This window comes from Microplitis demolitor, chromosome 2 (assembly GCF_026212275.2).
Source record: "Microplitis demolitor isolate Queensland-Clemson2020A chromosome 2, iyMicDemo2.1a, whole genome shotgun sequence".
NCBI classification, from domain to species: domain Eukaryota; kingdom Metazoa; phylum Arthropoda; class Insecta; order Hymenoptera; family Braconidae; genus Microplitis; species Microplitis demolitor.
Window position 1 is genome coordinate 1,993,760 of NC_068546.1, and position 27,755 is coordinate 2,021,514.

A 27,755-nucleotide genomic window follows, 5' to 3' on the forward strand; every position below is an offset into this window, starting at 1 on the left:
GTTTGCCGCCCAGCGGGCTACGGCTGCGGTAAAAATACTAAAGGAGGTGACTCTTTTGACTCGGTTTCTTACCTCCTCTGGTTTGCACACTTTCGGCAACAAGTGGTCTCTGGCGACTATCGTCTGATTGAGTTCTTTGATCATTTTTTATTTATTTTTAATTTTTCATTATTAACTAGAAATGGTTCGTAGCTCAGCTGGGGGTTTGGGTTTTCTGGTAGCGCGGTTTTGAATATTAATTAAATTTTTACAAAATTTTTTTCATTTTTCAGTCGTCATTTTCTAAAAGCATAAAATTCATATACTAAATATCACTTTTACACTTTGAATTTAAATTGTATCTAAACCATCAAATATATGACTAAATTTATTCAATACTTTTTTGTAGAAAATTTAATTTCCTACAAAATTGTATTGATATATTTTTGTCATAAATTCAATAGTTTAGTCAAAAATTACGTTTAAAGCCGTGAAAATTTTAAATAATAAATTTTGTTTTGAATTTTATTTGAAAATTTTCAAAATAACTGACAACCAACTGTCAAATATTTGATATTCTTAAAAAATATTTTTTTTTAATTCTAAGAAACAATTTTTTTGTAAATTACCTTCATAAAATCCATTAAAAAAAAAGATCTCATAAAAAATTCAATAATATTTTCCTTTTACATTACCCCCAAAAATCCCACAATCCCATCTCTGAAAAAAAAAAATCCAATCGTACAAAATATCAGCCCGCGTAATACCAGATATCTCGATCATAAAAATTGACCGCCGATTTTCCTCGATCTTCACCCCCTACTCCCCAGCCCACTTCCTCACTCAACTCTATTTCCGATCCCTTTTACCGTTCCGTCGAATCGAACGAAACTGAGATGTAACAGACCCCCCCCCCCGTCCGCGATTATCTTGAATTCAACCGAGCATTACGCCTTTTTTCATCACCCATTTTTATTTGACAATTTAGCCCTCCTAAACTAAACATCCTTGAGCCATAACCATAACTCCATCTCAATCTGGCCAGCAGAACACGGCACAGCAAAGCAAATAAATAATAAAAAAGTAAACAGCAACAAAAACAAATTACAAGACCCTTACGCTGTCTTTTATAATATAACCGTGTCCGTTTCTCGTTTTCTCCTTCTTATTCTTTATCTCGGCAAAACTCTCGGATGCCTATTCAAGTCGTGATCGGGGGTAATGAGACCCGGACTCCGAGATGTGATGCTGCCAGTGGCCAAACAGAGAAAATAATATTACAACAAAGACACGCCGGAACATAAGGAGAAGCTGGTGGTGATGCTGATGCTGATGTTGAACCTGGAGCTGGGGTTGGGACTGAAGCTGGATCTCGAATCTTTAACTCAGCGAAAAAACAATGAGCAAGACAGTAAAACAATAAGCAAACCGAGACTGCGAAATGAGGTGATGGAGATTTTTATAGTGGGAGTGATAGGATTCGTTGGTGGAAGGGGTAAGGACTCTGATTATGGGGTGTCAAACAATCACACTGATTGTACATTCTGTTCGTATTCGTATTCTTATTCAAACTCGTTTATTCTTTCTGTCTGATGGCATTGTTGCTGTTTTCCGTCTCTGGTCTTGGTCTCTCCCTTCCCTTGGCGTCCCCAGACCCCGGTCCCTCGTTCCTCCTTAGCCCGTGCCCTCGATCAAGAAGTAATCGAGACAAGAGGCCTCCCAACGCACCAACACTTGGATCCATTCCACAGCTTGGGATTCATTCCAGCGGATCTACAAAACGGTAGTGGTTGCGGGTGGGTACAGTCGTGCTTATTCAACACACTTATACTAAACTATCCAATCACCAACACCAGGATCCAGGATTCAACATCCAGCATCAACCATCAACTATCCAGAGAAGGAAGACCGAGAATGAGATGCCGGTACGCAGCAAATGGACACGAGTCTTAGCTATTTACCCAAGATGGCCCTTTATCATGATGGACGGAAGAACCCTCTGAGGGAGACCAAATAACCTTTCCCACGTGCTCATTTTTATATCAGGAATCCAACTATGCGTCTCTCTTTACTTATTTACTGGACTATCTCTCACTTAGCCAACAACTTTCCTGGCTTTAGTTGCTCCTGCAGTTAGCTTGACATTTTTACAAGACCAAATTGTCTCGCTATAAGAGACTCGCACTCTGATCGTCTTTATCTTTATCATCATAATGATTTTAGTTTATGATGCTCATGATTTGATGCAGAAATACTCTGCGTACTGGATCCCGCAATTCTAGCTGCGGTGACGAGGCTCAAACTTGATGAGCATCTTTCGGTTAACGACCAAATTACATCATCTTTAGTCATGAGAACTCGGGATTCAAATCATTTTAGATGAAAATTTCGTTCCTGCTTTGCAGAAGCCATCGAAAATTCAACTTTTCTTCACGTCTTCAGAATTACAGAACTAAGTGTCGAATTTGCAAATTTACAGAAGGAATTTATGAATTCTAAAAAGGGACAGGCGAATTTTCAAAAAAAAATTAGTTACAAAAATTATTGAAATTATCTATTTCTAAACGCCTTTCTATCATTAGAGACCTAGGAGAGCAATCTCATCTAGGCGCCAGTACCGACGGAAACTCGATAGTGCATTTCGGAATCTATGAAAAAATATTTTAAATCCTAGAATAGACGACGCCAGACTTCCTGTGTTTAAAAATTAGTAATCATTTTATTCTCACATTGAGAGAAAATAATTTTTATAAATATTTTCAGTGCAAAAATTTGAAGATTTCATTGAAAACCATTTTCTTAATCGCAGAAATTCGAGATCAGCTCGAAATCTGTCAAGAAAATTATTCTGAAACAGATATTAATTCAAGATATACTCAGAAAAAATTTTTTTTCTTGGCATGGGTTGCCCTAAGAAATTTTTTACACCATGAATTGAAAACGAAAATTTTCTTATGACAAGAAAAAATTTTTAGTTGAATGAAACTCTACTTAAGTCTGAAAAAAATCTTGCATGGAACTGTGAAAATTGCAAAATAATTTCTAGATCTCAGAAAAAATTTTTTTTCTTGGCATGGGTTGCCCTAAGAAATTTTTTACACCATGAATTGAAAACGAAAATTTTCTTATGACAAGAAAAAATTTTTAGTTAAATAAAACTCTACTTAAGTCTGAAAAAAATCTTACATGGAACTGTGAAAATTGCAAAATAATTTCTAGATCTCAGTAAAAATTTTTTTTCTTAGCATGGGTTGCCCTAAGAAATTTTTTACACCATGAATTGAAAACGAAAATTTTCTTATGACAAGAAAAAATTTTTAGTTGAGTGAAACTCTACTTAAGTCTGAAAAAAATCTTACATGGAACTGTGAAAATTGCAAAATAATTTCTAGATCTCAGTAAAAATTTTTTTTCTTAGCATGGGTTGCCCTAAGAAATTTTTTACACCATGAATTGAAAACGAAAATTTTCTTATGACAAGAAAAAATTTTTAGTTGAATGAAACTCTACTTAAGTCTGAAAAAAATCTTGCATGGAACTGTGAAAATTGCAAAATAATTTCTAGATCTCAGAAAAAATGTAATTTTCATATTTTCGAAGTGGAGGGAATTCGCTGATATTTTAAACTGTAATATTTTCACTGTTTTTTTTTTTTTCGGTGCATGGCACAGCCTTCAATGAGTTCCATGTTAATTCCAAATTTACTCAAAATTTTTTGCAATATGCGTACATTGAAATATATGTATACATATATATAGCAATGAAATTTTATAAAAATAAAACGAAAATGTTATCGCGGTTTTAGCTAATGCACGTTTAGCCGCAGTGTTTCCTTAATTCCTTATCCACTGAGGACGTCATTATGATAATGATATCGATAACGATTTCTTTAAATATATTTTTCAAAAAAAAATGTATATGTTATGTATATATAAGCGCTTATGATAATTATTATTATTTAAAGTAAACTAATTGAAATAATTAAGGATGAAAAGGGTTAAGACGAAACCCTTGTTATGATTTCAGTCAACTTTCGATTACCCCAAGTATACTGAGGGCTCTTTTCTTAAAGGGTGTTCTCGCAAGCTAATTACTAAAGTGTCATGTACACTCTTATCAAAACGCCCTTACTCTTAACTTCAAACTCGAAAAATTTTTCACAAAAAAATCTTAAAATTTTTATTTTTAAAAAACATGCAACGAAAATTCAATTTTTCAAGATTTTTTTACATTAAATTTGTTGGAAAAATTATTTTTTTCATCAATTAGATCAAATTTCAACTAAAAATAATCGAAATTTTTTTCAAAAAACGACAACTGACAAAAAAATCAGAAAAAATTGTCGATGCTTAAAAAAAATAATGGAACCAAAGAAACATTTTTTTTTTTTTTTCAAAAAATTTACAATGAATTTTTTATTGCCACAAAAAAAAACTAAACGAAAAATTTGAATTTTTCTCAGGAAATTTTTCCGTCTCAAAAAAAAAAAAAATTTATAAAAAATAGATCGAACTCTATCAAATTAACTAGGTCATTACATATAATTTTATATCTTACGAAAAAAAGTCTAAAGAAGAACAATATCAATTTAATTTCCGAGTAATATAAATTCCCACGGATTCGAGTTCCAGACCATTGGTCAAGAACCGTCTCTACTCCATTTCTTATCTTTTTTTACCAAGTCTTTTATAACAACTTTTTCGTCCAACACCTAGTTTCGTCGAGAGATCTTCATTTATTTCATATACCATATAAATATATATATATATATATATATACATCTCATCTGAGCTTCCAGCTCATCACCATCATGATAAACCCATCGCTGAGCTGATAGGACTCGAAAATAAAATCACTCTTTGGTTAATTTATTTTATTGCGGACAGTAAACTTAACTGTGATTAAACATCAGTTTGATGATAAATAATGACTAAATAATAAAATTATTGTCATTCCTGGTCTGTAGATTTAAAGATATTCAAGGTCATGCCGTAAGTTTTTTTATCACGGTCGTCTAAACGGTAAATTGTGAGTAGCTAAAGAAATGTCCGCGAAAGCAATGATGGAAAAACGTCTCGAGTTCCGTTAAAATCGTGACTTAGTAAATCATCTCTAACAATATTATTCGCTTACAAAGTTTAAATTATTTTACATTATTTTATGTCATTATTAAACTTAACGAATGTGAGGTAAAATGGCTACTTTTCATTTTTACTATAGTGAAAAATTTTACCAAAGTAATATTTATCACTGGGGGTTACAAAATTTATTTAAACCTCCGAAGAAATAATTAGATCTAAACTTTCCAATAGATCTCTAATGATTTTTGCAGATCGTCAGTGATTTTAGATTTTAGACCTATGGCAATTTTTACAATAATATCAATAGAAAGAGTATTTAAAAATGTATTACTCGTTAATTCGTGTGTAGGCATACGAGACTACGGAGCGTTGGCCTAGAGCTAGAACTCACACGCGAAAGATCAGGGTTCGAATCTCGGCTAAGGCAAAAAAAAAAAATAAATTTTAATAATCTTGTAATGATAAATGAACACATGTGTGTTCATATGAAAGCATGCATGCAAAAAATATATGTTGAATAAATTTTTAACATATATATTTAGCGTTCACGATTACATGAGTGCAACAATATATATATATATATATATGTTAATGTACCTGTTAACACTTATAACATATATGTTAAATACACTGATGAGCAAAAAAATTGAGAAATTTCATATAATAAATATGTATGTATTCAAAAAAACATGTGTTGAATATATTTTGCATATATTTATCGTGTTCGAAATTTCATGAGTACAAAGAATATATGTCCATATTGACAACACATTCAAAAGATGGATATGCGAAAAAAAATATCTCGTGGTCAAAAAATATTTTAAATTTGACTTTTTTGACTTAAATTGATACGAAGGGGATCAAATTAGCCAAAAGCAAGTCAAAACTAAATGTGTTTTTATTTTTGACTTACTGTTGGCTAACTTGGTATCCGTTTGAGTCAAAAAAAAGTCAAAATTGATGTAATTTTGGTTAAGTTGGTTCATATTTTAATCAAAAAAGTCAAATTTTACTTGATTTCAGCTTAGTTGACTCAAATTTATGTATAAAGAGTCAAAATTTACTTGGTTTTGGCTAAGTTGGCTCAAATTTAAGTCAGAAATCTCAAATTTGACTCGGGGTCGGTACAATGGCTCAAATTTTAGTCAAAAACGTCAAAAATTTTTTTTTTACCAGGGATCACATCTATGTTACATAGGTTTTTCACCCATATAAATATATATATATATATATAATTTAAATTCAATTTATTAAAAATAAAATAAAAATCAGATTTCAAACATATGGACAAAAAAATAGTTTTTTTGTTTCCCATTATTATTTATATATATGTATATATATATATATATATATATATTTATTTTTTTTTCTGTAAGCCTATGTAGTCTTTCTGTTTTGGTAGTCTCTGGCAATTTTGGGTGAATGAAAAAGAGTGATGGGGCAACATGAATGGGGCCATCACCATCATCATCGAGTAGCGTGTCCGGAAACCAGATCCTCTATCTCCATCAAACTCTTTTATATTTTCTTATTCTCATTCTCTTATACTCTTTCTTCGATTCGTTTATTCCCTTTTCTCAATACACAAACTTACTCTCTATCCTCCATTCTCCATTCTCAATTCTCCATTCTCCAGTCTTAAGTCTTCAGTTGAATCTCCATTCTATACTCTCCCTATCACTCGTTTATTTTTTTTTTTACCCAGTAATTGCTGGGCTACCACCAAAAACATGACTTACGATCCTTCGACACCACTTTATCCTCCATTGATTCGTGCCACCAATTTAAATGTGACGAAAGACGCGATCAATTTCCGTTACTTTATAAATTCAAGATACAAAATAACAAAATAAATAAATAATTTTATTTTGCGACAATTTGTCTTCACTTTTTGCTCTTCAACTCTCGTCTAAGTAAAAAAAATAGAGCGACAAATTTTTTTTTTTTTTTTTTTTTTTTTTTTTTTTTTTTTCTAAGAATTAATTTTTTTTTAAAAAAACCGGAAACGATGATTGTCGATTGTTGATAATACGGTGTGACGATTTACGATTATAGTAATGTTTTGTAGCATTTCCAAGGAGACGTTTAGTGAACGTACAGACGCCAACGGATTTTGGTCCTGGACACAAAAATAAATAATTAAATAAAAAATTTTAAAACCTAAGGAAGGTAAGACGGAAGAAACAGGACTAGATTCTCGGATTCTCTGCCCTCTTATTAACTTATAGTTACAACTGTCAAAAAAAATGACAGAGAGACCGATTTAAAAAAAAAAAAAAAACTTTTTTTAATTTTTTAGGTGTAAAAATTTTTTACTTTCATATAAAAAATTTTTTTTTTGCAAGGATCATTTTTACGGGGACGGTATTTTATGGTTGATTGATTTTAACTATCGATTTATTATATTTTTAAATACGTAAGAAAATTTTTAAAGAAATTCAATAAAAAATGTTGAGTTTTTTAGATTTAAATATAAATATCTCGGAAGCTATCACAGATATCAAAAAAATTTATAGGACCATTTTTGAAGCTGATAAAATTTACTACAAATTATAATCACATGAAATTTTTGTCAGACTAATATTTCAAAAGTTACAAGCTTGTAATTGAGAAATTAAAATTTTCTGTTAATTCATAAATGATTTTTTAGATTTTAAAATTGAAATATCTCGAAATCTATCAAAAATATCGATAAAAGTAAAGAGATCATTTTTTGTGCTGATAAAATTTCCTACAAATTTTAAAGAACAAAAATTTTTGTGAGATCAATATTTAACAAGTTACAGTGAATAAATGATTAAGAAAATAAAAAAAGTAATAAACGTACGGAATAGGGACAAGTTGGAGGTGGAAAAAAAAAAAATGAAATGAAGGTGGCAAGAGAAAGAAGTTAAATCCAAGAGCTCTCGAGCGTGGATCACGTAACATCTTCAACCCTATTTATTTTTTTTTATTTAATTTTTTCTTTCATCATCTCACCTTCTTCTCTTTCTTATCCACGAGTTGCCGATGATTGTACACATAATCAAACTCTGTAAGGTGCACAGATAGAAGACAAGCAGAAGTTGAGGCAAAGAGCCAGCAACCAGTTACCAGTACAAGTATTTTTTCGTGTTACCAAAACAAAAGCACCGAGAATTATTAAGGATTAAATAAGTTTACATGGAGAGAAAGAGGATAAGAATGAGGATAAGGGGGGAGATATTATTGAAGCCAAAGTACGAGCTTCTTTATGTACATCCCAGATAATACATAAGCCTAATAATTCACTTGGACCTTACGAACTCATCAACTTCCGTTGTTTCCGCTAAAAAGTTTCCTTGTACTTACACTCGGTATTTTTTTTTTTGTTTTTTTTAATCATTTATTAATTTTATTATACATGTTTTATAATAACAATAACAATAATAATAATAAATATTATTTTTGAATGACGAGAATTCAAAAAAATTATTTATCTTGGCTTCAAATTAAAATTATGGCTAAACTATTGAATTTAGAGACAAAGTGATAATGACATTTTTTGTGGGAAATTTAATTTGCTACAAAAAAGTATTCTTTGGATTTTTTGACAAAGTCAATAATTTGGGAGTTATTTTAATTTAAACTGAAAATAATTTTATTTTTGAAATTTTAGTTAAAGAAAAAAATTAAAATTATGGCTAAACTATTGAATTTAGAGACAAGGTAATAAGGACCTTTTTTATGGGAAATTTAATTTTCTATAAAAAAGTATTCTTTGGATTTTTCGACAAAGTCAATGATTTGGGAGTTATTTGAATTAAACTTAAAAAAATGTTATTTTTGAAATTTTTTTAAAAAAGAAAAAAATTAAAATTATGATAATAATTATAATCAATTATTTAAACTGTAGATAGAGCGATCTTATATAAAAGATTTTTACTTTCCGGTCAGGTATAAAATATTAAATTGACGACGATCTCAAGAATTTCCGGAATAAATTTAAATAAATTATCTTGAGTCATCGTGTCATTGATTGTTTTATTTATTCAAAAATTTTTTGTCTATTTGTAATAATCGATTTTTTTTTTCATTAATTACTACATCAATTACTCAAAAGTACTCATAAATATTTGAATCTCCCCCTCTTCATTAGCCACCGCGAAGCATTTGAATTAAAAATTCAAATTTAAATTTCCCGCGCAAAAAATTCAGCCAACAAATGGAGTCAAAAATCTAGCCAATATACTCGTCATATATTTATTTTATCATAACTTTTAAAAAAATAAAATCAATCCAAATTTTAGATAATTACAAGCTACATTATTATTTTGATTCTTTGTATCTTGAGCTCAATTATTTGAGCATGCGTGCGTGCAGATGATCCATTGTTACACCTTCAAGTGTGCTAAACAGATTTCCGTCCCTAAAAAATATTATTTTTGGGGTGAGACGAAAGATCACGCGCGGCGATCCACTCAGCATCCGAGCTATATATATATACAAATATATAAAGACTATACAACATGTATTTTAATATTTTTTTACCGATGAATGGATGGAACAGCAACAAGTGTCCGGTTTTTTTACCGAATACAAAGATAAGCAAAAGCAAAAAATGAGAGTAAACAAAAATAATAACAACAACAATAGCAGTAGCAGTAACAGTAACAATAACAAAAAATAAATTCACCAGAGTTATCATCTTTGGAAATAAATAAAAATAATAATATTATTTATTGTTAAGACACGAAGGCGGATGTGTCCCAGGCGTGAGAATTTTTAAAATAAAATAAAATCCATTAGGTAAATTTGCGACTTTGTTAAGACTTTTTTTTTTCAAAAATATCCATTTCCCGCCACCATTTCACCCGGAAAAATTTCGAACTTAAGTAACGTTTTTGTATCCATTAGCTTCTTGCCGATTTTTTAAAAAAATAATTTGAATAATTGGCGCGAAAAAATTTTATTTTGGTCAAAATTTCGATATCGTCATACTATTTGGTGACCAAATTACCCCATATTTTTTTTGACTGCAGATTTTTTTTGTTAAAAAGTGATAGCGCATTTTGCCCCACTTTTCTCTGCATATTAAAATAAAAATAAAATAATAAAGACGAAAAATTGCAAGTGGGGCTTCAGAGTTCCCACCGAGATAGATGCTCGCTCGGTCGTGTAACGTAAGTCGATATTACGTCGTATCGATATACTTGTTTGATATCCATATAGTTGTGTATTTAATACACGTCGTTGCACGTATATTGAACACGGTTATATATATATATATACATAAAAATACCCTATTATGATTATTATTATTATGATTATGATTATTATTATTATTTTATTTATAATTTTTTTTTAACGTCAACAAGAAAGGGACCAAGAAGTCTTACGCATACGAGAACTCGCGGCCCAGGAAACTCGCGCACTTCTCTCTCGTATCACTTACCATCAACGATTTATTTTTTATATATTAAGTATCCCAGGGATTGGATTTCTTCTCGGGGACGACGGGATCTCGAGGACAACTTGATAATTTTATCATTTTTATTTTAATTATCGGACATTGTTTGGCTCTGGAGGCAGTTTTTAGTTTTGCAAGCCTGTCACTAAGAAACTACACGTCGCAGGGCAATGAAACCCGACTTTTTCTCTTCAGAATTTTATCAGCTACAAATTTTGTGTCATTCATTTTTTCGATATTTTTCATTGTTTTCAAGTTATTTCAAAATTCGTAAAAACAAAAAATTTCTAAATTTTTCACTGCGTCATTAATATTTGAAAATTAAAAAATTCATAACTTTTGATCCATTGCTCGTAAAAATATGATTTTTTTTTCATTTTATTCGAAATTTTGTCAGCTATAAATTTGGTCTGATTAATTTTTTTCATAAAATCCGTAATTTTAGAGTTATTTCAAAAAATTCCAATGAAGAATTTTTCTATTTTAAATTTCGTAAAATTTTGAAAAATTATAAAATGTCATAACTCAAAAAATATTTGTCACAAAATAATGAGTTGGATATGATTTTTCTCAAAATTTTGTCAGCTAAAAATTTCACCTGATTAATTTTTCTTCAAATTTCCCTCGTTTTTGACTAATCACCAAAAGTAACCGAGCCGCCAAAAATCAGACCAATTTCGCCATCTGTAGAAAATAAAACAAAAAAAAAATTATCTTGGGTAACTATCATAGCCTACAATTTAAAGACAAAGCTATTGTACAAGCCATCTGTTGCAGCCCTCATCTTCTAAAGAAATCGAAACAAGAGAAGAGAAAAGAGAAGAGGAGAGGAATAAAAAGTCACGAGTAAACACTGAGCACTAGAATAGAAAGGAGTAAAAAAATTAACTCCTTTATTCTTCTTCATATTGACATGTATCGTATTCAGTAGCAAATTATTATAATTTTTCGTCTTTACAGGATTTGTGTCAGACGTATGGTAATTTAATGACCACCGGTTTTATGAATAGAACCTGCATCTGGAAGCAAATCCTTAAATTGAATTAAAAGATGCTACGCTAGATTTTTTTCTTTGACTTTTAGGATTTAATATTGGTTTTTTAGACCAGTAGATCCTTGACTAGGGACAGAGGAGAAGAAGTCAGTTTTACGAGAGATGGATTATACTTTGTCTTTATCTTGGGTTTGTTTGTTTTGACTAGGATCTGGTTGATAGCTGATAGCTGATGGTTGAACGAGTAGACATTGTCTGTATAGATAAAGAGAGGCACGAGTCCTGACCATTAACAGAGACCAATGACCAATGACGGAACTAAACTGAATCTAAAGGAACTGATGCTGTTACTATAAACTCTGCGGGTGTGAAACCACAGAAGCGGTTTCGAATAGTCCTTAGCTCTTTTTCGAAAGTTCCCTCGTATGTTTAGGCTTGTAATTAAATGTTGACCTGGTTCATTATGTCAACAAGCTATTACACTAGAATTTTGTTTGTCTATTCATTTTTTTGGGAATATCTTGGAAACTTCTGGGATTAGGGAAAAAATTAATGACACGAAATTTGTAGGGAATTCAATTCTGAAGAGGATGGAGTGAAATTTGGTTTTTAAAAATCTGTAGATTAGGAACTAGAAATTTTTTTAACTTAAAAAATTAGAAAAACGAAATTAGGATTTTTTTTCCTGGATATTTTTGGAATTAATTTAGTAACAATCGAAATTAGAGAAAAAATGAATCAGACCAAATTTGTAGAGAATTAAATTCTGAAGAGGATAGAGTGAAATTTATTTATTAAAAATTTATAATTTAGGATCTAGAAATTTTTAAATTTAAAAAAATTGAAAAATCGAAATTAGGATTTTTTTTCCTGGATATTGTTGGAATTAATTTAGTAACAATCGAAATTAGAGAAAAAATGAATCAGACAAAATTTGTAGAGAATTAAATTCTGACGAGGATGAAGTGAAATTTGGTTTTTAAAAATCTGTAGATTAGGAACTAGGAATTTTTAAAATTTAAATAATTTAAAAATCGAAATTAGGATTTTTTTTCTGGATATTTTTGGAATTAATTTAGTAACAATCGAAATTAGAGAAAAAATGAATGAGACAAAATTTGTATAGAATTAAATTCTGAAGAGGATGAAGTGAAATTTGGTTTTTAAAAATCTGTAGATTAGGAACTAGGAATTTTTAAAATTTAAATAATTTAAAAATCGAAATTAGGATTTTCTTTCCTGGATATTTTTGGAATTAATTTAGTAACAATCGAAATTAGAGAAAAAATGAATCAGACCAAATTTGTAGAGAATTAAATTCTGAAGAGGATGGAGTGAAATTTATTTATTAAAAATTTATAATTTAGGATCTAGAAATTTTTAAATGTAAAAAAATTGAAAAATCGAAATTAGGATTTTTTTTCTGGATATTTTTGGAATTAATTTAGTAACAATCGAAATTAGAGAAAAAATGAATGAGACAAAATTTGTAGAGAATTAAATTCTGAATAAATTACCCAGAAGTAAATAAATTTTTGATCAATGATTTACGATCAATAACAGACTTAAATATAAAAAATCATTTAAATCGATATGATGTTTAAAAATTTTCCGATCTTAGAGAAATATTTGAGCAAGATATTTCGAAAGATATATACTCTTATATACATTTTAATGAGCATAAGTATAGTGGGGATTTCATAGAACTTACAATCATTTGCCCTTGAGTCGATACAAGTGACAGTAATCAAATAGGATTGTCTGAATTTTTTAAAAACTTTGGATTAGTGACACGTTTTTTATATTTCTTTATAATTTATATCCTAACATAAAAAATAATTATTTCATTGCATAATTATATTTTTATCATCAAATCACAAAACAATCACTTGTTAAATTTAATATTCAATATTAGACTTAATGATAAACAAACAATTTAAAATATTTAATAACGCAGTATAAATGTCATTAAATATATAAATTAATATAAGAAAGTTTCTCACGTTTTATTTGAACCAACGGATAGCAGTACGACGCGGAAAAAGTCGCATGACGCATCGAGTTCCTTTACTTGGTGACGCATATGTCATACGCGATGAATTTTTCCCACTTGATCAATCACCACTTTTTATTCCCCACCGTATCTATTTCGCAGAATTCAATTATATATTTATATATATTATATTAATATATATTGTTAACTAAGTTATGGTTTAATTCTATGAATTTGTCTATTTTTAATCATAATCAGAAAAAAAAATTTTTATTTTTTAATAAACTACTGAGATATAGAAGAAATTATTTTTAGCAATCGGAGGTTTCGAGTTCGAATCCCGTTCAGGTTTTTTTTATTTCTTTAATTTAAAATTTAATTTTTAAATTTCTAAGACAACAATTTATTATTGGAATATTTTTATACTAAAAATGTGGGTAAATCGGTCGTAATAAAATAAAATTTGTTACAGATGCTAATGCAGCAGAGTGGACTTACCCGTCGGCGCCAACTTACCCAGCACCTACCGGAAGCGACGCTGGATCTTACTCTCCGATTCCCGGTGCGTTTTCTTACCCCGGAGAATCTTTATCTCATCACCCAACGACTGAACCTGTTCCTCTAACCACAGGTACGTTTAAAGAAAATTTAAAAAAAAAGGCGGCAAATTCAAATTTTGAATTTTTAAAAAAATTCAATTTTACCCTCAATAATATATCAAAATTCATATATATGTCCTCTAAAAAAAGTCTAATTTTTTTTTTTTTACCCAAACCGGAAGTCTCAAAATTTTTTACACAAATGTCAAAATTTCAAATTTTTAAAATAAAAAAAAAATTTTTGTTTTAGTTTTGTCACCGGACCAACAAGATGTATATACACCAAACTGTGTGACAATGTACCCAACACACAGCAACGCGTCATTACCCCTAGTACCCTCGAAACAAGACACTGAAATATTCACCGGACCCGGAAATGGCAGCCCAGGTTATCACTACGGCTCGTGGACTCCAGGACCTACGACCCCAGTGCCCGTTCCGTCGCACAATTACAACCCAAATTATCATCAGGGTTATTACAACAATCCGACGCAAAATTACATAAGTCCAACTCCGATGGTTCTGTATCCCCAGCTCTACAGTACCGTTAATCAAAATCAAATTCACTTGCACCTACACGGCGATTTATCTGACGACCAGGTCACTATTGCCAGTGGGAATCTCACTATCAGCAGCAATAGGCTCGAAATCGGCGTACTGGAGGAAAATGAACAGCGAAATGATGTCTGGCGTCCGTACTAATTCTGCGGGAGTGGACCAGTGGAATTTTTTGTGACATGAACGCTTTAATAAGTGTGTGATATATTGTATGTTTTTAGTTTTTAAATATTAATTTTCTTTTTATTGATAAAATTGTACATATGTGGAATATTTTCCCAGTTAATTAAAAAATCGAGTTAATTATGTCTGATTTTTTTACTCTCGTTATCTCTCCCGTTAATTTTTAATTAAGAAATTTTGATTTCGTGGGAAGTTTTTATGCTGAGACGCTTTAAGCTTCTAAAGTATTGAAGTTAGAGCTTAGAGTTAAAAAACAATTTTGTAGGAAATTTTATAAGCTAAAAATTTTGTCTGATTAAATTTTTTGATAATTTTGATATTTACTGAGTTATTTTATAAAATATAGAGACAAGATTATTTTTTTAATCATAGAAAAAAAATTATTAAAAGTAAAGGGTCAATAACTTCTAGATTATGGAACTTAGACAAATGAAACCGGAAGCATTTTTTTCTAAATTTAATCCTCTATAAATTTAATCTAATTCATTTTTTTCATATTTCTCAATCTTTCCCAGTTATTTCAAAAAACCTCAACTAAAAAATTAAAAATTCCAATTCTAAACAATTCTTTCAATTTCTAAAATTCATAACTCCTAAACCACTGAACTTAAAAAACTAAACTCAGTGGCATTCTCTTCGCAATTTAATCCCCTACAAATTTTCATTCTTTCATTTTTTTTCTAACTCCCATACTTCGGAAGATATCTTCAAAAATGTATCAAAAACTACAAAATAGAAATTTTTCTTTCGATTCACTATCATTAAATTTAGTAAAAATTTTAAAAATTAAAGTAAAATAGAGTAATAAATAATAAATTTATCAACAGATTCAAGCGATCTCATTGAGAATTTGTGACAACCCACTCGTGAGCTCCATTTAATATTAAAAGGTTCACTGCGTGTGTCGAACCGATGGATAGTTGCGGTCTTCATGCGCACTACCAACATATATATACTAAAATATATATATATGTATATATATATAGGTTGAGAGCTTCCTTTATTAGTAATCCAGGCAAAGCCACCCCAAAACCACCCTAAACTGTAAAATTCCCTTCTATTCCTAAACTACAGTCGAGCTAGACTGGACACAGTTACAACCTATCCCAATTCCCCCTATCCCATTTCCCCAATTCCACTTTACACAACCTAAACCTAAACCTAATCTCAGTCGCTAAATTTAACGAATGATAAATAATAAATATCATTTAAATATATATACATATATAGGGAGAGGCTGGGCAAAATAGGACCGACAAGGAAGTAACGGACTTTTGTTCATGGGAATACGCCTAGGAAATTATTTCTGTTTAAAATCCTATGGTGTTGTGGCAAAGACGGCCCGTTTTGCATCAATTTGCTGTCCTAGATATTCGGACCCTGTGAATAAGGTTTAGCGAAATAAAAGCTAAGGCTATTAATCAGATGCACAGTTTTCATTAAAAGTTAAAACGTCAGGTTGAGTTTTTATTGCGGAATGAAGTGAAGATGGTTTAATAGCTGTCGCTCGTAAGCTCAAGTTCTTTATGGGCCTAAGGATGAGATGGACACAGAGAACGACGAGACTCTTGCGGATACCAAAGGACTCTTGACCGCAGACTTTAACACATTGTCTCTTCAGACAGACTTCGAGTCAGCTCTGCAGATCTGCTAACCGACAAAAATACTTTATATTGGTGCACTAAATTTTAAGGATGGAATATTTTTACAGCTGAGATATAAATTCTGAGGTGTCTTCTGATGGACAATAGTGAGAATCTAATAGTATTTTTATAGATTGTATTTAAATAGAGATTAATATAATATTTGGTGCATAAAAAAATAGGAAGCTGTCAAAATCATGTCGGCCACAGGATTTTTTTCTTTTGAATTTTAGAGTTAGAAATAAAAATCTAAAAATTAGGCAAAATATCTTATTGCACAGGAAATTTACCGGGGTACAAAATTGTTTATTATCACTTTTACCGTATCTTCGATATTTAACTCAGAATTTTGATTTTTAAGTTTAAAACTTGAAAACCCGAAACTATTAATTCCAAAAAACGTTTTTTTTTCTTTCAAGTGAATTTTTTAATAAAACCAAAAATAAAAAAAAAAAGGAAAAATACATTATTGCACAGGAAATTTACCGGGCTACAAAATTGTTTATTATCACTTTTACCGTATCTTCAATATTTAACTCAGAATTTTGATTTTTAAGTTTAAAACTTGAAAACCCGAAACTATTAATTCCAAAAAACGTCTTTTTTTCTTTCAAGTGAATTTTTCAATAGAACCAAAAATAAAAAAAATAAGAAAAATACTCTATTGCATAGGAAATTTACCGGGCTACAAAATTGTCTATTATCACTTTTACCGTATCTTCAATATTTAACTCAGAATTTTGATTTTTAAGTTTAAAACTTGAAAACCCGAAACTATTAATTCTAAAACACGGTTTTTTTTATTTTTAAGTGAATTTTTCAATATAACCAAAAATAAGAAAAATACCTTATTGCACAGGAAATTTACCGGGCTACAAAATTGTCTATTATCACTTTTACCGTATCTTCGATATTTAACTCAGAATTTTGATTTTTAAGTTTAAAACTTGAAAACCCGAAACTATAAATTCTGAAACACGGTTTTTTTTATTTTTAAGTGAATTTTTCAATATAACCAAAAATAAAAAAAATAAGAAAAATACCTTATTGCACAGGAAATTTACCGGGCTACAAAATTGTCTATTATCACTTTTACCGTATCTTCGATATTTAACTCAGAATTTTGATTTTTAAGTTTAAAACTTGAAAACCCGAAACTATAAATTCTAAAACACGGTTTTTTTTATTTTTAAGTGAATTTTTCAATATAACCAAAAATAAAAAAAATAAGAAAAATACCTTATTGCACAGGAAATTTACCGGGCTACAAAATTGTCTAGTATCACTTTTACCGTATCTTCAATGTTTAACCCTGAATTCAAATTTCTAAGTTCAAAAACTCCTAAAAACCGCAGTCTCCTTCAATTACTGCCTACACCAATAAAACCCACATAAAATAAGGTTTACTCTACTACTAAATACAGTATAAATAACCAGTACTCAAATTTCAAAACCATTTAATTTAATATTGTCAATCTCTTTGTTCAAAGTTTTGTTTTTTTTTTACAATACACATATTTCAAAAGCCGCGAAGCGACTGTACATCAAAAAATATTTATCAATCGCATTTAGTCACATGATATATCCATTTCACCAATTCATTGTCTGATATACATTTACATATATATTATATTCACATTTTCCCATATTCATGTATATATATATATATATAATATATTTAATTAATTAATAATTTATTTGTTTACAATTGGTTAAGTCTAAGCATAATAAATATATATCAAATATCTAATTATTTGTCAAGCCGTAGAGTACGACGATGCGGTAAAACAACGAGGAAATTTTAAGTTTCAAATTTGGATCCACCGCGAATTTTGTCAGAGTCCTCACCCCTCCTACGATCACTGGCAGCAGCGGCTTCAATTGTTCGTCCTGCGAGCAAGTAAACAAATCATTGGTTAGTAAGTAACCCCCCCCCCCCCCCCATCCAGTCAGTAAAAGTAATAAAGTAACATACGGAAAGAGCTAGAGTCCATTCCAAAGAAGAGGTTATGGTTTCAGCCCAAGCCCGCCTGTGAGCTTCGCAGTCTCTTGAAATGGAATTTTTTCCTGGTTCGATGCTGTTGCTATTTACACAGTTGCCATTTTCTTCGCAGAGGAAGGGATTGATTCGGAAACCGCGTCGGCTGCGTTCGTAATCGCGAAGCAAATCATCGACGTTGTCATCAAATGCTTCCGTGTCGGAAGCCGTTTTCTCGTCGCTGGTTTCAAATTGATTGAGGGAATTATTATTGTTGTTGTTAAATTCGGAAAAGTTTGAAGCTCTGTAAAGTTCTACGAGTGATTTCGAACGAGAAGTTTCATCTGAGTCGTAGGTTATCAATCTCAATGAAGTGCTTCGTGATAAAAAACTTTCGTCGCTTAATCGCAATCGTCGCTCCAGTAATTTGTCTAGATTCAAATCTTTAGAACTGGATTTCACCTGAGTTAAATTATAATTGTCGTAATTTGAGTCGTCTGTGCATAAAGCGTCCAATCTTGAAGATACATGTTGACTGCCATCAATACTGACATCTGTGTCGTGGCTAAATGATTCTGAGTCTGAGAGACGTTGATCATTTGAGTCATTTGAGTCTGGTTGATTTGCCAAATTATGGTCACTTACATTCCCTTGGTCTTGGTCACTCGTAAGATTTGAGTCTGATTGATTTTCTGAATTTGGATCCTGCTGATTTGTTGATTTAGCATCTGGCTGATTTGCCAAATTTGAGTCTGTCGAGTTATCATTGTCTGCTTGATCACCAGAATCTTGCACGCATTCACTGGAACTTCTATATACAATTCTTTTGGGTGATCTAGGTTTTGATGATGGTTGAGATTCATCAGAGTCGCTCTCGGACTCAGGACCCGATTCCATGTAGTAATTGTTCGCTAAATCGAAAAGCTTCAATGAACGATACTCTTCACTAATCCTGCTATCAGCCAATGGATCTTCCATTTCAGACATCGAAGTCTCTGAACACTTGGTCTCCTTCTCTAGACTGTCTTCCAGCCTGAAACGTTCCAACGGTTCCTTGCCCGTGATCTCAGGGAAGTCGTCAGGCTGAGCGACCAGCAAGAAAATCTTCCTGTCCGAAAACCCATCGGCCAAGGAATGCCGCCCGTCGCGATTCAGGACCACGTCAACGTAATTATCACACAGAGAATCGAACGTGCTCTTCAGTTGCTTCACATACTTGACCAGCTGATTGTCATCACAAGCCTTCTGGTTCTGGTTCTGGTTCTGGTTCTGGCTGACCAGGCTCTTGATAACTTCCAAATCAGATCCAGTCTTCAATATTTCTTCAAGACACAGTTCAAAGAGTGTCAGGATCTTTATAGTCCAGGCTGCGCCAGCTTGCCGGTACAAATTAGCCGGTTGGTCCAGATTCCCAACTTTTTGAACCAGAAACTTGAGACCAGGTCGGGAGTCAAATTTAACAGCCGCCGAAAATGAAAGATCTAGTGCTGCTAGGAAAGTCTCTACATGTCGTGGTATCATTCGATGCTTGGCATCCGGTGGTTTTGGTGACACCGGTGATGCTGAGCTCACATTGCAAAAACTAGAAGTAAATCATTAGTTATCTCATTCCCTTCCCTTGCTTCTCATTCATAGTTTTAATAAATTAATAAACAAATAAACCTAGAAATAGATCCAACGGAGCCCTGAAGCAGTACACTTGCAATGCAATGTAGAAGCATCTGATGGACCAGTAGCCCAACAACCAACGCTCGAAGATGGACTCTCACAATATACAAATCGGGATTGAGACTTGACGCAACCGACGGTGGATAAAGCAGAAATACATACGATCTATCGTCGGTGTACGTCGGGTCCGTACGCTGCTCCGCCATCAAAAATACCTAATTGAACATTAACATTAAATTATCCCAGACGTTCCTGCTAAATATTAGTTTTATTGAAAGTAATGGGCTTGTTAGTGTCAGTGGATGCAGAATTTATACAAGGATTCAAATTATAAGTAACGAATAATCTGTTATTTGAGGTTAGGATTCTGTTATCTATTCTGCGTGTCAGTAATAGACCTCCGGCTCAAACCCTAGGCTGCATTTGAATATAAGGGGCCTGGATGTGGTCCAGGTCCAAATATTCGCTGGCATTCCTTGAGCTTTTGGAGGTTAAATTCTGGCGAATCCAAATTACAGTAATTTGCGAAGTTTTTAATTCGTAATTCTTCCGAATATCATAAATTGAGGTAATTTACCGTAATTAGGATCCACCATGGAGGTTATGTGAGTTGATGTGTGTGCGTACTACAAGCAGTAAATCCATATATAATAACAATTATCATAAATATTAATGGATAATGACGACTTTACAGTGAGCCATGGACTCAAGCCATGGATTTTAATAGTGTATTTAAATACCGTGCTCAAGAAATCCTTCGTTTATATTAAAACAGTAATAAATATAAAAAAAAGTGAAGGACTTCTTTGGTTAGTCTGCTGCCACCAAAAAACGTGCCCACTATCAGCAGGTGCATTACGTACTAACTGATTTTAAAGCATCGGCAATAATAAATAAATCGGATGGCAGATTCATAACTAAGTAAAAAGTAACCAAACAATGTATGTACAAATAATATATAAATATTCTTTCGGTCTTTTAATGAAAGAATTTAAGGTTAGTAAAAAATGGAATCCAGCCACCGGTCTAACAACACGGGGATGAGGTGTCAGGGTGTGTTAGTTGTGTTGGGATAAATGAATATTAAAAAAGTTATGTTAAATATATATTAAAAAAAAAAATAAATAACAATTTGACAAACATAAAGATATAAGTAGGATTTGTTTTGAAATTAAAATCCATGACGTGAGTTACCGTGAACGGCTAGAGCCATTGGGGCCCCGTGTTCGACGTGTTAGTGTAATCGGGGGGTGTGGTGTGCTGCCTACAACCGACGGGGTAGGAAGATGTGTGCTGGTCAATCAGTGTCGTCTCAATGGTCATCGTGTCCTCATAAGACGCAGTTGTTGCTAGTGTAGCCGCGTTCTGCCTCTTGACGGCAGTCATAACCTCGCGTAGCTGGCTCACCTGAGATAAATTTCGGTCAAGGGAGGAAAGAGAGCAAACAGCAAAGACAAACAGACAAAGTAATAACAAAAAAAAACTTTTAAGAAAGAGTATGATGAGCATAAACAATAAATAAAGTATTAATTTTAAATATTTATTGGAAATCATAAAAGCATGAGCACGGATTTTATTCATTGGATTCATAGATAGTCCAATTTGGATCAAGTATCATAATGATTTGGATGATTAGAGTTATATTTTATTTGTCCTCTGGTTACTTACCTGCGCGGAAAGCTGGCGAAGCCGCTCAGATTCTTCGGGAGTCGCGTCACGCCTTGCTGCGACCTTGACTTGGGCAAGATCTCCGTAGAATGACTCGGACCGGGGCGAGAATGCCATCGTCAGTTGGTGCAACTCTTGTAGAGAGTTTGAACACGCACGATAGCAAGCAATACCGCAGACTTCCCACTGCTCAGCGGTGAGTAATGGTCCGCTGCTGATCAAAACGTGCCTAGAGAACGTTATTAACCAGATCAGAAGGGTCTCTGTAACGGATATGAAGCTTGTGCTCGGGTGTTGGATTACTATTGACTAGGAACATTAGGAGCTACACATAAGAAAATAACGCTATCAATGCGTAGCTGGGATGTGACCGTCTTTTTATCGGGTGTCAAATGACAACTACTTCTCCCTCCAGTCTTTGTCCCCACGAGACAGCCTGTCGAGCTTGATTATCGTCTTACATGCACCTTTACGAATCTGTCAGTGATATCCTTGGCAACTGTCCCAGTATACACTTACAAGCATCCCGCGTATGTGTGCCGCGATTGCGTACACGTAAGACTGCTCAGACTACCGTGTAAGGCTCACTTATATGGAGACTGCTCTGATTTTTGTCACATTAGCTATGCTGTGTAATTAGATCGCTTAGAGATCTGATATGTGATTTGGTTGAGTGCAGGTGGGTTGGGATCACGGTTAATATTTTTATTATTCTTTACCTGATACAGGCGCACCCAAGGCGGGCGATACTTTCTGTCTGCTGGACGACACACTCGGCCATTACTAGTAACAACTGTTTTAGCATCAACGTCGTCGCTGGTAACAGTTCATCTTTTCGGGTGACCTCTGGACCTGGAGAACATTTCAAAGGCACTCAGTACTAGGGTTCAGTAGAAAATGGTTTAGGATTGATTTGGTGATGGGTTAGAGGCCTACCTTGCAAATGCGTTAAGTAGTCGACGACTAAATCTGTAGTAAGTCCACAGCATTGTTTGAAATTGGGCGTGAAATTGTCCCACCCGCGGAATACCTTCGAGGTCATGCGAAGCCAGTTTTGTACCATGGGCAAAAGAAGGTGATTGACGCAGTAGAGCGCGAAATCGGGCCCAGGTACGTTGAGAATGTCACGGAGCAAATGGAAGAGGGTTTCCAGTGTGTGTGGTTGATAACGTTTTGGGCAAATCATAGTAGCGCTCGCTAGTCCTTCGATGAGAAGGTACCAGACGCGGAGGATTCCACTAGGTTTTTCCATGCTCTGCAGGGTAATGGTCTGAGTTCTGTCGATGCGATTGAAGAGCTCGAATGATATCTCTGGTACTATTTCCTGCATTGACTCGGAATTTTTGTCAAATTTAGCCAGCTCGAGATTGGGAATCACTGGGTCTACAAACTGGGGTATCGTTGACACTTGAATCCGTGCAGCTGAGTGGAAAATGGGGCATGCTGGCATGCGATACATCGAAGAAAGTATATCGCTGCAATTTAACAGACACTTTAAACTTTCCAAGCATAAACGCATTTTGCGGATTTCAGTGTTAGAAATTGGCTCCGAGTCATTGGTTTCTGGGTCACCCACTCCACGAATGTGTTTTAAGAGACAGAGAATGCAGTCTAGAGCTGCGTTGGCAAATACTAAAGTATTGTCTGTTGACAGGAAGACACGGAATACTTCTAAAAGTGGCGCTGATTCAACGGACTCGGAATTCCCAACCGAAGCTACACGAAGTGCTCCGAAAAGTGGCCGCCATCCGGAACGTATCTCTGTGCGATTAGTTTCGACGAACTCGCAAATGCAGCTGACGATCTGATCCTGGACGTCGCCGTCGCAGAGCTCGAGGCAGAGGAGGTTTTCAAAGGGCTTAAAAAGCGCTTCATTGAAGTGAAAGTGCGGCAATTCGATCTGTTCATTAAGCAACGCTGCCATTGAGTCATGAATGCACTGAACAGCACGTTTTGAGATCTCGCGGTCTTTGTGACAAGCAGCTTCCATGAAATGCGGCCCCAGAATGCTCCAGATTCTCATGACATGAATCAAAGGCCTGCCACTTTTTACGCACTTCAGCATTACTTCGCCCAATCTAGAAAGCAGCAAAACATTTAGCTCATCCTCACGTGGTTTAGTTTTCTTCCACCAGAATTTTTTGCTGTCTTTGCAGCCATCAGTCGTCTTGAATAGCTGATCCTTGCTAGCACAACACAATGCCGTTAAGAAAGAACACAGCGCCCGCAAATTAAGTTTCAGAGCAGCATCTTCGAACAGCCTATCAACCTGCTGAGACAGCACGCAAATTATTTTAGCTGCGTAATCAGCCGGAAGTATTCCATTGAACTGGTTGTCAGCATTAGACTCCTGAATGATTTCCGGTATCGTTTCCGTTGTGGGATTTTGGGTATAAGGAGTCGACAGAAAACTGTAAACATCAACACACGTTTCTTCTTCATCAACAATGTTGAAACTAGGCCGATTCTTATCCGGCTTTGAGTCAGGTGTGCTCTCTTTCTTTTCTTTCTTCGCGAGCTTAGGAAGTGCCAGGTTCTGATTTCTTCCAAAGAAATCATGCTCCAACTTACTCACGTAAAGACAGCACGTGAAAACATGGGGCCAACAGTCACTTCCATGGCTACCGAGCTCAAGGCCCCTCCCCAGTAGCACCTCCATACTCAGCGCATGTGATGTGTGAATATTAGTCGCCCTATTCTGTAATTTGAGCCTCAACACATCCTTGGTTCGTCGTAATTTTGATATCGCCGGTTCGGTACAAGCGGCTTTTGCAAGCAAAGCAAATATGGATCCACATCGTGTCTGTAGCCCGAGAATGTTACTGAGAGTCGCAGCCTTGTGAAGCCCTTCGAGCGCAAGGACAACAGTATCCCTTATACCTCGTCTCGCGGTGTCTCGATTCAAAATACCTTTATTGGTTTCTTCTTTAGCGGGATTCAAACCTGCCGTTAAAACGGTCATCATACTTCCCCAACAACAGGTTAAAATTCTTCGTGATAACTTGGCACCGGCTTCAGCTTCAGGTGTCGGTTCACTTCGTGACAATTGTGCTCGTTCCAATCGTCTGTAATCTGACAGCAACTGACCGCCACGTTGACTTCCACTGATTCCGTCAACATCCACCAGAATGTTTACCAACGCGCAATTTTCCGTTGACGCTGGGTTGTAGCCACACTTCTCCAGCAAATTGCACGCCAGGATCTGCTGGTACAATTCCGACAACCATGTAGCTGATAAGTATACCAAGACACCTGAGCCATGGACTTCTTCAACGAACATTTCCTCGCTAATAGGAACTGCGCAGCTATCGAACTGGTAGTAATGCATGCGTATGAGTTTCAAATTTAACAGTAACGCCGCATAAGTCGCTAAATAAATTCCATCTGCATTCATAATCGTTATTAAGGCACACGTGTCCACGCTCGTTTCTTTTTCCTGCAATTTCTGCTGAGCAGCAAAAACACCCTGACAGTATTCAGACGCGAAATTCTGCAACGCCTCATCAACTTCGATGTTGCTCCTCAGATTCAATACAACCGGAATCAAATCCGCTCTTAGAATCTTCACAAACTGCCTTGCGTTATGTCGCTCAACATCAACATTGCACTCTTCAGCAAACTGTCGGCCAACATGCAAACACTTGGGCAGCTTTTCCAACCTCAGCCGCTCGCGTTCATTTTCCAAAGCGTAGTCGTTCTCATCTACACTATTATTGTCATCATTGACTTCATCAGATTCATTTTGTGGGCCTTCGGTATCAGTAGAATCCCCATCTTCAGAAGGACCATGACCAGAAGAGTCACTTTCAGATCCATTGGTCTTCTTCATCAGTTCCAACTGTTCCCTGTATGTCTTAGGCAATCGCGCCATGCTCAAATAAGTCAATGGCCCGCGATAATCACAAGACTCCAAGTCTTCGTACAGAGAATTGATAGTGCACGTGTAAGTGTGACTTACAGCTTTGCCTTCGCAGAGTTCCTGAAGTGCCGATAGCATCGCAACGACGCAAGAGACGCTGGCATACAGAACAGGTTGACCTGCAGCAGTCGACTCTTCAATCGAATCCATGACCAGTCTCATCAATGCCATGTCACTCTGCGGCTGACTCGTCTTCTCTTCCTCAACCAGAAGCGGTCCCGCGAAATCTACCAGCCTGCTAGGACTTCGAAGAAGTTCCCTCAGTGCCTTCAGCGATTCCAACCGTTGCTGTGGTGGCGGGTACAGTAACATACGATGAAATACTGACTCCAATACTGGCCTCAGTGGTCCCACACATCCCACAAGTCTCACCAATTCCGTTCCAATGCTGCCGCAAATGAAATCAATAAAACCGTCACTAAGTCACTAAGCCAAAAGGATTTCAAGATAAAAATTGAATTATTGGTTTTACTCACCTGTAAACTGTTTTCGCTTGATGACTATCGAAACTCAATGTTGTTGCTAAGTAACCCGAACCTCTGCCCACCTCCGTATCCTTACCCTCACGTGAGGTAAAAGTTTTGTCGACCCTCGGGGTTCCGAGAAATGCAATCAATGCAGGGCAAAACTTTTGCCACAAGAACGTTGTAAAATGCTGATTTGTATGGATTTTCTGTGGTAATGATGATATTAGCGTATGCAGACATTCTAGTAAAAATACTACTGTGTTCCCGCTTTTAACTGTTGCGAATTTTTTTCTGAAACATTTATCCAGATTAGAGCCAATCCGATTCAATCCATCATCTGATTAAGTCAAGCGTCAAATACCTTTGAGCTTCGTCTAAGCGGCTGCAAATGTACTGAAGAATAGGTAAAGCTTCATTGAAACAGGAAACGCCTCTTTCCCGCATGTTTTTATTCTTCTTTGCATACTCGTCCATTTCCCTACATTCTTCGTCTAAATATAAATTTATTGTTATTTAACACTATTAGATACTTCCAATCGATTTAGTGAAATTGCCATATTACCTAGAAATAAGCAAAAGGATCGCAAGGTTTGACTCGTGGCAGCCTGTGCCGCAGTACGGACTGCCTGATTTCCATTTTCAAATGCGTCGCAACATGTCGTAAGGATCGCTATTATAAGCCGGCCATTCATTGTCCAATAAGCTGAGCAGGCCACTTGCAGCAGGACCTTAAAAATGTTAACGTCGAATAGTTCATAGATATGTAGACAAGATTTGAAGGAAGTAAATATTGAAAGGAAATTTTATAATAAGCAAAGGAAAATTACTTTCAACATGTCGGTTTGAGTGTCGTCCGATTGCGATAATAGAGAACCCATTGCGTGTAACATCTGTGCCGGTAGCCAAAGTGAATCATCTTCCGGTTCATAAGGCGACTGAAATCTATCGTCTCTCAATATTTTCTATAACATAAATTCCAATATGAAATAATAAATAAACATCCTTTGGCATTTCCATTTGAAAAGTTATTACAAAGCCCTGATTTATCGATTTATGCACGCGTATGCGCTTATCATAAACTTCCGGGTGATAATTAAACAAAAGAAATACTTTTTTGTTATTCGCACTAGCAACCAGAAACAATCAAACAATACTCACATGCAAACCAGTCAGACCATAAGACACAAATTTGCTTCTTTTAGTTTCCAGGGATAGTTGAATTGCGTGAAGACATTTCGCCCGTAATTCATGCGGCGGATCCCGTAAGAGACCTTGTTGTTTTTCCATAAAATCTGTAACATGAAATTGTCCGCCAAATGATTAATTTCCTTGAATACTAAAACAATTAATCAATTAATTAAGTTATTAATTAATTAATGAAGGTGATAATTACCATAGGCATCTTGCGCAGCTTTTCGTACATTTGACAATTTAACATTTTGAGACTCGCGTATAATTTGTAGCAGTAAATCCTCCATGACACGATGGACTGCCACGCGAATTGATCAATACTAAACCTTCCCACGCGTTTACTCCCTATTATATATATATTTTTTATTGTTATACACTTGTGAGCTTGCGCATTATTTTGTCATTA

General features: G+C 34.3%; 2 protein-coding genes across 3 annotated transcripts in view; one reads left to right on the forward strand and one right to left on the reverse strand.

Moving 5' to 3' along the window:
• LOC103573487 (protein lozenge) overlaps positions 1-14,904 on the forward strand; it is a 28,795-nt gene extending 13,891 nt beyond the window's left edge. For both annotated transcript variants that reach the window (XM_008552604.3, XM_008552605.3), the window contains exons 5-6: positions 13,948-14,106; positions 14,325-14,904. In XM_008552604.3, coding sequence (XP_008550826.1) covers positions 13,948-14,106; positions 14,325-14,776 — 611 coding nt within the window. In that variant the 3' untranslated portion in view covers positions 14,777-14,904. The remainder of the gene's footprint in view (positions 1-13,947; positions 14,107-14,324) is intronic.
• A 3,038-nt stretch (positions 14,905-17,942) lies between these two features.
• LOC103573489 (brefeldin A-inhibited guanine nucleotide-exchange protein 3) lies at positions 17,943-27,734 on the reverse strand. The gene is made up of 12 exons (XM_008552606.2): positions 27,552-27,734; positions 27,317-27,450; positions 26,986-27,120; positions 26,721-26,886; positions 26,520-26,649; positions 26,168-26,449; positions 22,709-26,079; positions 22,492-22,624; positions 21,773-22,001; positions 20,099-20,319; positions 18,434-20,018; positions 17,943-18,348 (listed from the first exon to the last, which is right to left on the reverse strand). The coding sequence occupies exons 1-12, from the start codon at positions 27,634-27,636 to the stop codon at positions 18,205-18,207; spliced, it is 6,615 nt and encodes a 2,204-aa protein (XP_008550828.1). The 5' UTR covers positions 27,637-27,734; the 3' UTR covers positions 17,943-18,204.
• Positions 27,735-27,755: the final 21 nt, after the last annotated feature.

Coding starts and splice junctions, on each gene's coding strand:
- LOC103573489 (XM_008552606.2), bottom strand. CDS start 27,636: ATGGAGGATTTACTGCTACAAATTATACGCGAGTCTCAAAATGTTAAA. Junction 27,121..27,316: donor ATGGTCTGACTGGTTTGCAT/GTGAGTATTGTT, acceptor TTTATGTTATAG/AAAATATTGAGAGACGATAG. Junction 26,650..26,720: donor ATCCTTTTGCTTATTTCTAG/GTAATATGGCAA, acceptor ATTTATATTTAG/ACGAAGAATGTAGGGAAATG.